This window comes from Ursus maritimus, unplaced genomic scaffold, assembly GCF_017311325.1.
Source record: "Ursus maritimus isolate PB19 unplaced genomic scaffold, ASM1731132v1 scaffold_6, whole genome shotgun sequence".
NCBI lineage: Eukaryota > Metazoa > Chordata > Mammalia > Carnivora > Ursidae > Ursus > Ursus maritimus.
In genome coordinates this window covers 46,691,098-46,707,229 of record NW_024426774.1, presented here as the reverse complement: position 1 = coordinate 46,707,229, position 16,132 = coordinate 46,691,098, and the positions used below count along the sequence as shown (strand labels likewise).

Sequence of the window (16,132 nt, the reverse complement as noted above, 5' to 3'; positions counted from 1 at the left end):
AATAATAATAATAATAATAATAATAATAATAATAATTAATAATAACTTAAGATAATCACTGAAAAGGAAATTAAAACTGTAACCAGAAACATGGAAAACTATTTGTAGCATATGACAGTCAAAACGTTGTATCCTTAACACAGTTCCTGCAATGCCAAATGAAACTTAAAAATAAAGATTTAAATTTAAAAATGTCCTAGGGTGATGAATAGGAAAAGAAATTGCTTTCACGAAAAAGCAAAATGTAAAGGAATAATAAATATACAAAAATATTCAATCTCACTAGTAAGAAAAGCACACATAAATAACATTTTAAATCTTTTAAATTGGAAAAGATGTTTCTGAAATTGTTAGGAATATGAAGGAACACTTTCATACAATGGGTGTATATATTCTGATTCACACTGCTAAATTGCTAAAGCTTTCTGAAGACCAAGTAAGCAGAATGAAGCCAAAGCTTTTATAAGTCCAATGCTTGAACAGATTTTTCTTCTAAGAATTTATCCTCATAGTCACACACATGTACAAGTGTAGCTAGAACATACGGATCACACAAATGATACTTTATAGCAAAAGCTAGAAACAACTGCAAGGTCTCAGGATGAGATGTCATTTAAATTATGATACTTTGTAACCATGAAGCATGCTCTTTTAGAGTAACATTTAATTACATGAAATGCATATTAAGTTAAATTTTTAAAATTGTATATGCCCTGGTGCCTGAGTGGCTCAGTTGGTTAAGCCTCTGCCTTCTGCTCAGGTCACCATCCCTGAGTCCGGGATCCAGCCCCAAGTTGGGCTCCCTGCTGAGCGGGGAGTCTGGCTTCTCTGCTTCTTCCTCTTCCTCTGCCCCTCCCCTCCCTCATGCTCTCTCTCTTTTGCTCTCTCTCTCTCTCTCTCCCTCAAATAAATAAAATCTTTTTAAAAAAGAAATAAAATTGTATATGCCACAGGAGTATAATTATATAAAATATCCAATGCATAGGGAAAAACTCCTGTAGTGAAATAATTCCTAAGAATTGACAATAGTGGTGTTTGGGCAGTGAGATGAGGGTTGATTTTGCTTTTGTTTTTCATCATGCTATATTTTCCATAAGGTGCTAATTCTCCTTAATGAATATATAATACTTTATAGTTTTAGCAGTGTGCATATTAAATGTAATCATAAGGGAATTTGCAGTTGTGCAGATAATAATACTCAACAGTAAGTTATTTGTCTTAAAAAAGTAGCATAAGTATACCTTAAATTTACATGATGTTATATGTCAAATATATTACATTTTTTAAAAGTAGCTTGAGTTTAAACCTAAAAAAACAGTCTTAAAGAATATATTCAGGACCCTTCTGGAATCAGAATCACAGTACTTTGCATTTTTAATATTGCTGTGTAAATCTACTCTTAGGTTGCTTCATACACAACAGTTTTTGGTTTTGTCTGCTCCAACTCCATTTTTCAGGCAGTAACATTTATTGAAGCCATGCTATTTTCAAAATGCTGAGGAGGAGACGGGAGGAAATAGAGCAAGGAATTTTTGATCCAGGTGTAGAGAGAAGGGAAGACAGATAAAGAAAAAGTGATGCAAGATTCTAGATGAAATGTGGGTCCAGACAAACACTAGCAGAAAGCTCAGCTCTCGGAAACCTGGCCCTCACCCCAGGATTTGTAAATAGCATGAATCCATTGTTGAAGATCCTGGAGAGGTAAAGAATCAGCCCTGGCCACCTAAACAAGACTTCATTGCACTGCTGCTCTTAACCCCAACTACCAGACCCTTAGGACTGGCTGGGACTATGACCCAAATTCCCTTCTGATGATAATATCCAAGCTATAAAAATACTACATATTTATCAAAGAGAATTAGTGACTTACAAAGAAGTATGAAGAACAGAAACAGATTCACCCTCGTTTCACCATCTAAACACAAATGTAGAGTTCATGGGCACCTCAGGACTGAGACAGTTTTGATTATGACAGGACAAGGTCTTTCAGCAGTGATCTGGGCTCATGCTAACAGCCCCTTGTTCTTCCCAGCCGTCTCCTTGGTAGACATATGGGGCCATGTTGTGAAAGTCAAACTCTGGACACCCTAAAGTACCTAAATCCCAGCACTCTTTGCATCCCATATTGACTCAGTCCTCAAGACTGTTTGTCTTGGTTCTCTACACTCTTTCCTGCTCATGAGGAGGTAACTGAAAGAAGTAGGTATTCAAAATGAACACATTCCCATTTTAAAATACAAATGGGACTTGGAAGATAGAAGCCCAGGTCATTCTCACCTTAGTGTGATTTTAATTGGCTACTCTTCTCTTGATTCAACCCAATTTACTAAATTGGTTTGGGCTGTAAGGAGAACAGAGCAGTAATATGGGACCATGCACTTGTGAGGCAGGACAGGGGAGTGCCTTAATGCAGATGTGGGCTGGTTAGAGCATTAATGAGACAAATGGCCAGAAAGGGAAGAGGATACCTTCTTTGCATTTTGCTTAGTTTTAGGCTGGCAGTGCCTTAATTGGGCCACTGAAACCCATAATGGCTGTGATCCGGCTCACATTCTAGCTGAGTCTTTAACATATTAACTTTCAGACCCTACATCATGCCAGCTGGAAAGGGAAAGGAACTGGTCTTTGGAAACAAATTTAAGTGACACCCCCAGTAAGGATTCGGCCACATGGTTTCTAGGTTATCGTCTAAGTTTCTCTTTGAAGAGCCCAGTTAAGTTGTTGAGCTAACTAGCTGCATTTCATCCTCAAGACTGCCCCCCTTTTAGTTCCCATTAGGAATTCAGGCATTTTTAAACCCTTCTGACTCCCTGGTACTATTTGGGAGAGCATTTCAGCTATTTCTGGGGTTTTCTTTTGTTTAAAGATTTTCAGAGTCAGACAAATCCTCTTATGAAAGCATATTAATTATTCAAGAGGACATTTCTCCACAGTTAAATAAAATTAATTAATAAATCATACAAGGTGAGTATTTCAGCTTATGCTCCTAATCTCCCCACATACCACCAAATATGCACATGAGACTTTCCAAAATTAGTGTCTCAGTTATACTCTAGGACAGAGCCAGAGGGGTAGCTGGCGCGACTGTTGACCCTTCCTGTTGGAGCTCAGGCAGTAGTGGTTGTTTGTCAGTCCATATAAGGCTTGGGGCACTGAGTTAAGTTATAAGAACAGAGCATCACTTATTTTTTATGATCTGAAATCTAGGACACTGAGAAGGAAGAAAGGGAAAGGAATTCAGCACTTCTAGAGCTATAAAAAAGTCATGAGAGCCTGTCCTCATAGGGAAAACCCAGATGATCTGAAGAAAGACCATCTCATGATCCAGTTGGAGGATTCAAGGCTCCAAGAAGAAAGGTCCTGCCATGGAAGACTTTGTGCCAGGAGGAATGGAAGCTGCTGTGTAGACCTTCTACATAGGATGAACACGTGTCTCTGGGCATAGTTCTGAAACATGCTGACAGCCTGAGTTTGTCAAAACCAACAGGTATACTACCCTTCCATTTCTGATGATTCATAGGAAGAATCAGGATACACCCAGAAAAATTCTGGCACATATTTCTCATGACCTCAAAGTCTCAAAAAAGGAATTGAGGGACTCAGGGTAGATGGTTTTTTTTTTTTTTTTTTTTTTTTTTTTTTTTTTTGGTCACTTTATCCATGGCAATGAGCCAGTCTGGAATAGAGGTCTATAAGAAGGTAAAAACATAAGAGGGTGTGGAATGCAGCTAATGCTACTCAGGTAGCAAAGTGGTTGAATGCAATCTGGGGTTGAATGAGGCTCTGCATGATTCTATCGATGTAATTCAGATGATAAAATATTACCATGAAAGTTGGAGAAGGGTAACACTTGAAGGAAGCCAAGGAGATGCAGGGCACACTGGGACTAACTGATTCCGGTGGCAAGGTGTGGATGGATCCTGGGGGCACTGTGAAGGCAGAGCTCCACCATGAGAAGGGTTCAGGGCTTTGGGCTCCTGGAAGACACACCCCGATTCCAATCTCCAACTCAACCCTGATTCCGGAACCTCAGCAGCCCATATGGCCCCTATGTTTTTGCCACCACTGCTTGTGTCATTTTGTAACCCTGGAAAGGCATTTTATAAAATTCAACTGACAATGAAGAAACAGTGCTTCTATGTAAGAAGTGTGTGTATCGTAGTGTTTTATGATCAGTAGGTGTTATGTGTGGGGGATTTGTTTTTAATATATTGGAAATGAGAATCTGATAGATTAGAGAATTTGACTTACCAGATTTGTAATTTTAATTGAAATACTTAGGAGGATTTAACTAATTAAGTTTGTAGTCAATATTTAGAGGCTCATAAGAACCTCATTTACTTAACTTGTGAGTTTAATTCTTAGGAGGTTGAAATGCTTTAAGAGAATTTAATACGCTAAATTTAGAAGGTTTGATTTATTAGGTTTACCAGAACTATGTGAGTCCTGAGAAAGATTTTGTTTCTTCTATTTTTAAGTCATTTTAAGGGATTTGAAGTTTTAAGAAAACCAGATGTATTAAATTTGTGTATTAAATATAAAATATTTAAGGGAATTTAATAATCAACTTTATAAGTGCTGTTTACATTTTTAAGATTATTTGACTTTTAAGTTTGTAAAACTTTGTGACTAACTGGAAATACGTAAGACCATTTGATTAAGTTTGAAAATGTTAAAATACTTAGGAGGAAGTATTCCATCTTATGTTTAGGAGCTAACTGAATATTAGTCAAAGGACAACGGAAAGTGAATGTTTAACACTTTAACTAGACTTATACCAAAACTTCCAAGATTTCTAAGATGCATTCAAAGGCAAAAGAAACAACTTCAACAAATTGAATATCAACTAAAACACATGCAGCTGTAAGAGTGTTTTGCTATTATCCTCAGGCATTTCCCCCTTACACATTTTGCTATAACCCTCAGATATTTGTCCCTCAGATATTAAACACTAAAATGATGCTCCATGGGACGGTGGTGACTTTGCAACATACAGGATGTGGGAAGTGAATGTGTGGTTTTGGATTGGTACAAATGAAAATGACTTAGTTTTTCTGGACTGTGATATACAATATCCAAATGCCAGGCTTCTGGTAGAGTGTGTCTCTCCAGAGGTGGGAAGGATGCTAGAAAGCATTCGTCAAGAGGTTTGCTCTCCCAACCAGGAGGATTTTAAACTATAATTTGGCAGAGTGGTAGGGATATAAATGTTTCGCCCTGTCATACTTGATGCAGAAGGAATTCAAGAGGAGCTGAGATGGGATTGGGTGTGTAGAATGGGTATAATGGTGTGCCAGGGTTTATTATAGATCATAACATAGTCATTAACTGAGCTCTTACTGGATCTCAGGCAATGAGTCAGCAATTTCCCATGCCTTTCCATACTTTTCCCTTTCCCTCTTTCCTTGCAACAATACTCTCCGAGGTGACTTTTATTATATCCCTTTTATCAGATAGGGAGCCTGAGGCCCAGAGAATTTAAGGGTCTTACCGACGTTCGCGTATCTAGTATATGGTAGAAACACTGCTGGGACCACTGCCTGTGCTCTTTCCTACACTAAACTCCATTATCAAAGGTTAGAAGTAAGGTTATTAAAAGACATTCTTGTACAAAAGACATGAAAGGCACTCCATAGAGAGTCCCAAATATTAAATATAGTGATAAAGCTGAATTAGAGAATAGATCAAGTAAATAATTATAAAATTAGAGGAGCAAAGCATCAGGCTCAGGGCTGCTTAAACAATTTTCCTAGAGCTTCATGTGTTGCATTAATACTCAAGCCAAGATTTATGTCTTAAGGACATCATTAAAGCATCTCTTCATCCCTGGGGATTCCTCATCCATAGAGTCTCATATTCCCCTTCCATGAGTTGGAATCATAGTTTCTCAAGGTGACAAGAGAGGAAGTTTGGGTAATGGAAGCCAGTTCCTCAGTCTGTCTTTGAGGTCAGTGACTTTCTTGGGTGGTCTGCTGGAATTTTTCTGTGTCTGTGGTATTTTAATATAGTATGGACTATATGTTCAGACAACTACTGTAGATATAGGACTTGGAGTGCTAGATGGAAGGTAGGCTTCTGGTTGTCCTGATTCAGGAAGGACAAGTAAAACAGAGAGTGCACTTCTTGTTGCTAGTAGGGATGTTGGAGAAAAAGCTAAGGGATTGACAACAGTTGGGCCATGGGGGGGGGGGTCCTGAAATGTCTGAGTTTTCAGTATTCTTGGAAAGACTGGAGGTAAGGTAGAAATTATAAACACCTCCCTTGATTAGAAGTGTTCTCCTGGGGTGCAATATCTGTTGGGGACAGGGTGTGGGTCAGGAATCCAATGGGGCCCAGTTAAGTGGAGTATGGAAAATGCAAGTGTGAATTAGAACACATAGTTATTCTAGAACAGGGGGTTCTGAATCAAATGTTCTATAGTGTCGCAAAATTCCATGGTAAGCATATATTTGGCCAATTTTTCTTTTGCTTCAAGGCACAGCATCGTAGGTGTGCTTTGATGTCTACCTTATGCATTGGGTCTGGTTTTCAGATTTTGGTTGATGTGTGTAGAATAGAGGTACAGTCAAGTCAACCACTATCCACACAGTGTAACGTATACCTACTCTGTGTCAGGCAACTGTATAACTGCTGGGAACAGGGATAAAACATCCTTGTTTTCATGGTGTTGTAATGTAATCTAGTGGTCAGGGAGGTGTGGGAGAGACCAACAAGTTATGGACAACTGTATAAATAATATGGGAATAGGTAAAAAGGATATTTCATTGAGACTTGAAGCCTTAGTGACTATGTTACTTGTGCTAAATCTAAGAGAACAAAGTCATCCAGTATAGGATGTCAGTCCTATAGCAGGTGAAGCTGGACAGAGTAATGGTAATAGGGTAATGTTCAGTTCTGGGTATTAGTTAACCTCTCAGTTAAGAGGACTATTAACAAACTGGAATTGCCAGTAGAGACAAAGGAGGATGGAAAATGAAAGAACCAGGAACAGTTAACCAGGGATGGAGAAGCTTTAGGAGGGATATATCTAAAAGACTGCCACATAGAAGAGGCATTATATTAATAGGAGTAGCACATAATCAGAGGCAGATTTCAGCTCAACAGAAGGAATAATTTTATAATGATTTAAAATGGAATGAGTTTAACAAATGAGACAGATTGAGGAAAATATCTAAGCAGAATTTGATATTCTTACAAAGGCCCTGTCTAGAAGGTTGTGGGGTTGAATTTTGTTTGGGTGGATAATGATGTAAAGAGTCTCTAACATCCTGTCTGGCACAGTAGGACCCTTACATCACTTTCTTGCCTTCGATGGCAACTTTTCTTAGATGATAGAGCATTCAAGAGCCACCATGAGTGGGAGTATGTAGGCAGCCGTCTAAGGTACAGGAATGCAAATTGCATGGGTCTCCAAGCTATGAGGGAGTAAAGAGTGGGAGGACAATGCTAAAAGAAATTGTTTCTAATAGTCTTTCCAAAGCAGAAACAGAATCCCCATTGCTATTTAGGATTCGATGAGACAACAGATTAGAGAGCATGCAAATATAAGGTATCATTATCAATTTTATTATCATGAAATCTCTTCTCTAGTTTCCAAGTGACAAAAACTAATAAATCATTATAATTCCCAGTCCAGTGTTCTTGAAGTTAATTTAAAAAATAAAAACTCCACATCATTTTCTCTGTACTTTGCTTTCTTTTCTCCTCCTCTCCCTCTTACTCTCCCTCCTCTTCCTTTTTTTGTTTTACCAGTAAGTCTTTCCCAGATTCCCAAGGGTAATTCTTCCCTCCGTCTCCAAACTATCTCAGCATGATATTAATTACATTGGGTTATAATGGCATTCATGACTTTATCAATCCCCAAATATGAGAGTACAAGGGCAAAGGCAATGTTTTACTGCCTCAGCATTTGGAATATGGTAGGTCCTCAGTAATGGTTGGATGGATGGATGGATGGATGGATGGATGGATGGATGGATGGATGAGGAAGAGGCCATTCCCCTCATTTTCATCTTAATTTATCCCTCTTTACCATACTTTGCTGATATTACCTATCATAGCTCATCAATGTTCTCTAATTACCAAATCCAATGTTCTCTGATGAGTTTCAAAAAGTGAAATCCCTGGTATTTTTTGGATTCTAATGACACTAATGAATAGAACCAACCACAAGTCACTTCTCTTAATCTTTGTCACTCCACGTATCCTGATTTCTCCACTATCTCTCTGCTTCTTTTTCCCCCTCCTATTGCTTGAAAGGACATTCTCATGAATATTTGGCCTCTTTGCCTCTTCTCTGGAAATATGGATAGGTAAAAGAGATGTTCTTTACTTTCAAACTCCGAAAAGCCATCGGTTTGGAAAACTCCTAAATCTACATTTTCATTCCTGGCTTCTCAGTGTCTAGTCCCATATCTCAAGTTGCTTGTTAGGCATTTCCAACTAAATGTTACATTTTTCACAACCAGTCATTCTTCCCAAACACTTTGCAACTTTTCACCTCCACACTTTTGTCAAACAGTGTCTTTTATCTGGAATGTCACCTTTCTTCATCATCCTTTCTAAAAAATTTGATCTAATCTTCGAGGTCAAAGTCAAATGTCACTTTTTAGAGTCTTCCTTGATCATCACTGGATATGATGTTCCTCCTCTTCTCTCATATTGAATTTGTACAATCCATATAAAACACATCATTTAACACCTTGTATTGTAGTTATCTCTAAATCATTTTATTTGCCTCAATACATAGAGTAAGGCCTTTGAGGGAAAACATGAGGCCTTGAGTTAAGAAACATCACATTACCTGGTGGCAATATCCCTTGATGTACTGAAGATCTTTGTCCAGGTTTAACTGAGTGTTTCTCCCACATGATCTTCATTCACCATTTGCTAATTTAACATCAGTAATAGTAAGTAAATAAATAATACATAAGTAAAAGTCTTGTGGTCCTACTACATGTATTTACATTGAGAATTACTCTGCACTTTTCTTCAATTGAACCTATATTTCTGCCAGTTTTTTGAAAAACCAAAGTCCTTGATAATTCAGGACACTGAAGTTCCCATGAGTAGGGTGTGACAAGTGCAGGCAGACAGTTCCAGAGAGTAAGTGGGCACTGAACCAATCCAGGAAATGTCCTCTAGCCTAATTGACCTATCCAAGATGTAACAAGCTCAAGTTTGATTCATGTCAACTCAAGACATTTGATGTTCTGGATTTGAAAAGACAGGGTCAATTGTGGTGGACGAGCTTCTAGTGAATGACCATTCTCAGTGTCACAGAGATGTTTGGTCATGGGTTGTAAGGTTCATCAAAAGTAGTGCAAGGATTCTAAAATCTATGTCTGACCTCTGGGTAGTGAAGAACGGACCTGAGATACACAATGGGATCCAAGTTTAGCCAACTGCAGGTCTAGTGGAGACTTGGGAAGAAGGCTACTTGAACTTGTAGCTGAGCATGACTGGGAGAGTGGGATAGACACCACAGAACTGTGGGAGGTTTTTGTTATTTATGCATGTCTTTGCTTTTGGTTTCTCTTTTATTCTCTCAGAGAGCTTACTCCTTCTTTTGCCTTCCACCATTACCTATCTGGGCAACTGTATTTTTGGACCTGACCATATTTCATATTGTTCAGAGACTATCATAATTTAGATGTTTCCTTTCACTCAAACACAAGATCCAGAACCAGTCTGAAGAGTGAGCAATCTTCTTTCTTTCTTTTTCTCCTCCTTTCTTCTCTCTTTTTTTATTATTATGTTCAGTTAGCCAACATATAGTGCATCATTAGTTTCTGATGTAGTGTTCAGTGATTCATTAGCTGTGTATAACAGCCAGTGCTCATCACAACACATGCCCTCCTTACTACCCATCACCTGATTACCCCATACCCCCATATCCCTCCCTTCTGTAACCCTCAGTTTGTTTCCCAGAGTCCAGTCTCTCATGGTTTGTCTCACTCTCTGATTTCTTCCCATACAGTTTTCCCTCTCTTCCCCTATGGTCCTCCATGCTATTCTTTATGTTCCACATATGAGTGACACCATATAATAATTGTCTTTCTCTGCTTGACTTATTTCACTTAGCATAATCCCCTCCAGTTCCATCCATGTCAACGCAAATGGTAGGTATTCATCCTTTCTGATGCCTGAATAATATTCCATCATATATATGAACCACATCTTCAAACAGACACTTCTCCAAAGAAGACATACAAATGGCTAACAGACACATGAAAAAATGTTCAACATCACTAGCCATCAGGGAAATACAAATCAAAACTATAATGAGATACCACCTTACACTAGTTAGAATGGCAAAAATTAACAAGACAGGAAACAACAAATGTTGGCAAGGATGTGGAGAAAGGGGAACCCTCCTACACTGTTGGTGGGAATGCAAGCTGGTACAGCCACTCTGGAAAACAGTATAGAGGTTCCCCAAAACATTAAAAATAGAGCTACCCCACAACCCAGCAATTGCACTACTAGGCATTTACCCCAAATATACAGATGTAGTGAAAAGAAGGGGCACATGTACCCCAATGTTCATAGCAGCAGTGTCTACAAGAGCCAAACTGTGGAACCTTCTCCTTTCAAATCACTGAAATTACACCTGCCCCTTCCAGCTGGAGAAGAGTGTCACCAGCCCAGTATGTTTCTGAGCCTCCTGTTGCTTTGTGTTTGTTTCCCAGTCAGGCTGCCTTTGGCCTCTACAGTCCCTCTTGTGGAGCTTCAGAATTGGCCTCCCTCCTCCCTTCTTAGATGCTGCTATGCAGTACTAGACCCGGCAGCCATCACGGGTCCCTGCAAAATGGAGGTGTCACCTCAGTGTCCTCCAACTTCCAATTTTTTTAAACATCGCACATGCCTTTTAATTTTTCTAATAGGGAAAATTTTTTGAATTTTATTTTAAGTGGGAGAAATTACAGAGTTTCCAAAAGTGAAATCCCTCGTGCTTTTTGGAGTTTAATTAGAGTTAGACCTGCTCTTGTTTAGGTATATTTGTCTCTGCAACCATTTTTCTAAGAAGATTTATTTATTTATTTATTTATTTATTTGAGAGATTGAGAGAGAGCATGCAAGTGGGAGGGGTGGGGGGCAGAGGGGGAAGGAGAGGAACTCAAGCACACTCTACGATGAGCTTGGGGCTCCACACATGGCTTGATCTCCATCTCACGACTCTGAGATCATGACCCCAAGATCACAGCTGTGAGATCGGGACCTGACCAAAATCAAGAGTCAGACTGCTCAGCTAACTGAACCACCCAGATGCCCCTGTCTCTGCAATCTTTTTATTCTAGGTAACCATTGCCTTCAATAAATAAGTATTTTTTCTTCAGAAGTAGACCCTTCCCCCTGTCTCGTTCCCCACTCTATGAAAAGATAACAGAAAAGAATTAAATTAGTACTACAATTTACAGGTGAAGGTTTTTTTCTCTGTATACATTTTGGTTCTAGAAGGAAATTTGGCAAAGTTTACCAAGACAGTTTGACCAAGCAATTTCACATCAAGGAGTTTATTCCAAGGAGAGCACAAGGGATACTCTTAAAGATTTATGTCTAGGCTACCTGTAATTATTAAAAATGGAAATAATTTACAACTAAAAACAGAGGAATGGTAAAATAAATGAGTATAGCCATGCAATATAACACATCCATTAAAAATCCCATTTTGCAAAGTATTTCATGACATGGAAAATGCCCACGATATGATCTTAAGGAATAAAACAAAAAACAAAAATCAACTATTGAACCTGCCTTATTATGATCCAAAATTCATCCTTAAAAGTGTGAGTAAATGTATGTGGCATAAATAACACAGATAGAAAAAACTGGTATAAGCTAGCATTCCAGAATTTTAACTGATTATCTGTCAGTAGTGGGATTGTAGATATTTTTTACATTTTCTTTACAATTTCATGTATTTTCCAAATGTTCTTCTGGGAAGATGTATTATTTTATTCATTCATTCACTTATTTAATAAATGTGTAGTGACCGTTAGGTGTCAGGCACTCTGCCTTATGATGAGGAGATAAAGTAAACAAGACAGAACAGATGCAATCGTTGCTTTGCTCAGAGTTAACAATCCCTTAAAATTGGGAGAAAAAGGTAGGTTTTTTTCTTAATTCATTTCATTTGACCCAGTAATTCCACTTCTGGGAATCTATCCTAAGGAAATAATCAAGAAAGCAAAAGAAAATTATCATATAGAAATGTTTATTAGTGCATTAACAATAAGGCAAAAAAATTTAGAAACCACCTAAATGCCCAACAGTAGGGGGATGGTTAAAGTAATAATAGCACATTCATATAATGGAATAATAGGAAGCCATTAAGGTTAAGTCATTGAAGACTTTTTAATAACATGGGAAAACGATATTAATGTTTTCCATTACTATCAATGGGAAAAAAGTAAGCTGCAAAAATATTTAGAATCTGACCTTAATTATGTAGTGTAATAGTCATAAAAGAGAAATTCAAATGTTAACAGGTGTTATTTTTGCATGGCAAAGTAATGGTTGATTTGTACTTTTGTGTCCATGTTCTTCATATTTCCCAAGTTTTTGCAAGGCACAGGTTTAATTTTATAATGAGGAAAACCATGTCACTTTTGTTTTTAAAGACTTGACTCAGACATTATCTGTTAAAAATTCAAGGAACATACGAAAAGATAATTTACCACTTTCTTAAAGTCTGCACTGCCTTGGTGAAGAAAGGAAAGATAATTCATATGGAGACAGCTTACCACCCCTTTCCTTTCTACAACATTCTTGGGAGAGAATGGATGACAGCAAATGCAGTGGAGCTACCTCCATCACAGGGCCTGGGGGGATGAATTCACTGTGCTTATGAGGCTGAGCAAGGAAAAACAGAAGGAGCCCTTGGAGGACTTGGAGACAGAGCCCTGAAGCCTAATCCCAAACTCTACCTTGAATTCTAACCTTGAGCATGATGTTGATAATCTCCCTGGGCTGTATCTGTACATTAGGGACCTGGGAACATTTCCCACTGCTGTCATTTCCCTCACCGAGCAGGTGTCATGCAGGGTCAGGGTCCTGTTCTGGTTTGCCTGGAGAGAAAGAACAATGGAGCCTGAGATGTCAGGGTCAAGGCAGCCAAAATCTGGCTCCCTACCCAATCCAGTGTGAAGACTTTGACCCTGACTCCTGCCCCTTGCCTTCTAAGTTCAAAGAGAAAGAGCATGGCTGTGGAACATGTCAATTCTGTGTAAGCCGAAGCAAGAGAGCTGGATGCTGGTGCTCTATCAGCTACTGAATGCTCAGGCACATACTGACTGACAGGTCTCCTTTGAGCTCACACAAGGCCCAAGTGCATTTAAAATACCAACTTTCCCTCTAATTTAAAGTTCATCAAGGCTGAAATCACAGCAGGTTTCAGTGCACCTGTATTCAGTCATATATCATGCTCTGGGTTTTCTAAATGTAAGGGTCTGCTGCACAGCAGCAGCAACAAACTTAATATCTGGAAACTAGAGTACCATAAAAGATAAATTTACAAAAGAATTCATTTCACTACCACTTCGAGTAATTGGTTTACTTTCTACATTTAAAACATAAATTGATTCACCACAACCTGTTTTACACACAACGTACCAAGCACACAGAGTTGCATCAAGGGAGAGGTACAAGGAACTTAGAAATCAGCATTTGGACACCACTGCAAAAGGTGGAAACATTTCTCTGATTGACTACAGAAGCTGAAAAAGACCTCAAATCAATTGCAAATGATAAATAATTTTTATGCTAAAAGAGTTTAGTATTTTGGAATTTTTTTTTTTTTTTTTTGGAAATTTTTCTCCTAGGTCCTTCTTTGGGCTTCCCATAATTCATTGATTTCAGCAAGGCCATTGAAAGAACCGATTTTAAAATCCCAGTGGCAGGTGTTTTCAACATACCTCCACATCCCAGGTAAGCATTTAATTCCTGTGCACACATAGATACACATGTTAGAGACTTATAACACCCACAAAAATGTCAATACAGATAAAGTGGTGCTCTAATTATCAATTTTCCATCCTGCCACCTGAGGAGCCATTCATTCCAGAATGCTAGCCCCAGTATTTGAAAATGACAATATTTTCATTTTTAATCAGCTTCTGAAACCCTAGTTAGTTGCAGGAAAGAAAGAGCTTTCAAGTGCCTTTGCCAAACACGTTTCTCTGTGGACACAGACAGTTTAAAAACATTGACCTTACATGACAAGAGAAATTTAGAAAAGCTCCTGGGTAAGCTCCCTGGGTCCCCATCTGTGGAGTTCCTGAAGAACAGCCTAGGTGCCTCTCATTCCTGAATGAGAGCTCCTAGCAGGGTAGACAGAGCCAAATTAGAATCCTGAGTATTTTATGATTCTAATGAAATGCTCTTCACATACAAATAATATTGGAGAGTTGAGGTGGGAGCAGAAAAATCTCTGAATGTCCAGGAAAAAGTGAAAAATCAGAAATTCTGCTTAGACATACTTAAAACTGGAAGGCAAAAGAGGCTGCCCAGCAAAATAGCAGGCTTGCAAGGATTTAGAAAGCCCCAGCCAAAGGCCAGCCCCTTGGCCAAGGCCTGGGTATCCCCTTCAGGCTTTCAGAGTAAAGGAGAGGATGAATGTATGGAAAGAAGCAAAGCAGGAGTGGAAAGGAAAGCGTCAAGGAGATGAGTGCCGGAGTGGTGAGGAAAATAGGATTAAATGAGGGGAAAAGGAGGTGTGTGAAGAAAGGGAGACTGTCAATGAGTGAAAAGGAGGAGAAAAGGAAATGGTGAGATAAGATAATGTGCCCCATGCACAACTGACTCAGTTGGCTGTCAGGAAAAACCCCAGGGTACAGGTGACCAATTTACAGTGCAACCCGGAAGCTCACAGCAATGCCACGGTCCTCTGTGGACACTTTCTCCCTTCTGCGCAAAGGGCAAGCTCACCTATCGAAGGCCACAGCCGTCATCGAGTAGATGCTGGCGAAAACAGCGGCGATGGGGAAGAAGTTGTGGAACTTGCAGTAGAACAGGCCGTAGTACCACTCGTTGTGGACAGCGTAGGTGAAGTTCACCACTGTGTTGAATGCCGCCATGGATGCCTCTGCGAAAGCCAGGTTCACCAGGAAATAGTTAGTCACTGTCCTCATTCTCTTATGGGCCAGGATGATCCACATCACCACCACGTTGCCCACGACGGAGGTCACCACGATAACCGTATACGCAGCTGCCCAAAGGACAATTTGCCAGGCCGGCTGCACGAACTGGTTGGGCTCCGAGGTGTTGGTGGAGATATTTGGGAAGAGGTCGGAGTCTACCTGGAGGACGTTATCCATTCCTCCTCTAAGTGGTTATGCCCACCTCTCTGCACACACCCCGCCTTTGCAGCAGGCCCTGAGGCTGACGGCTGGGGTCAGGGTCCTGCTTAACCAAGGCAGGAAGGCTGCAGGCTCTTTCTGGGCAGACCTCTTTCCTTGCAAGCAGGAGAGTTGGCGCTCAGAAGATAAACCCTTCTAGATGCGCAGTCTGCTTCCCGTGGCTCTGAATTCCTCCACTTTCAAGCATCAGGAAGCATTTGAGTTCAGAAATCCGGAGACAGCGTCTCTACTGCGTGGGACTGGAAAAAGGAAAGAAATTCCACGGTCACGGTTCCAGGAAGCAGGAGACCCCGGCCGTTCTGCACCTGCTGCTGCTTGCAACTCCTGTTCCCTCTGCTTGCAGCGGGAAATGCAAAGCCCTGTTCTGCAGGAGGACTTCAGGGCGAAGGGGAGGGTGTTCGTCACAGAGCGACCTGTAAAAGTTCTGAGTCTTACGGCGGGGATTCTGGGGCCCCTTGTCTGTCTGGAGATTTTTCCTTTGCTTTCGCTGCGCTGCCGCCGCCGCCGTCGCCTGCAGTTTCGCAGGCGCCTCTTTGGCTCGGGTCCTGCTGGGCTCGGGAGTTAGCAGAACCTCGGCAGCCTGCGCGCGAGGCTTTTATAACCCTCTGCAGAGACGTCACCGGGAAGGGGCAGTACCTGGGGCTGCGTACTCGCCAGTCCTCGTGCGCAGCGCCGCAGCTGAACCAGCTGTTGGCAACTGTCTCACTCCACAAACGCAGCCACCCCGCCTTTTGCGGCTACCTGCTGTGGGAGTCTCCAACCCGGGCGCCCCA

General features: G+C 40.3%; 1 protein-coding gene across 1 annotated transcript in view; it reads right to left on the bottom strand.

The window, feature by feature from the left end:
• Positions 1–15,333, bottom strand: part of TACR1 (tachykinin receptor 1) — a 141,685-nt gene extending 126,352 nt beyond the window's left edge. Inside the window, exon 1 of the mRNA XM_008700044.1 lies at positions 14,929–15,333. Within this exon, the coding sequence (XP_008698266.1) occupies positions 14,929–15,317 (389 nt within the window). The 5' untranslated portion in view covers positions 15,318–15,333. The remainder of the gene's footprint in view (positions 1–14,928) is intronic.
• Between the last annotated feature and the right edge of the window lie 799 nt (positions 15,334–16,132).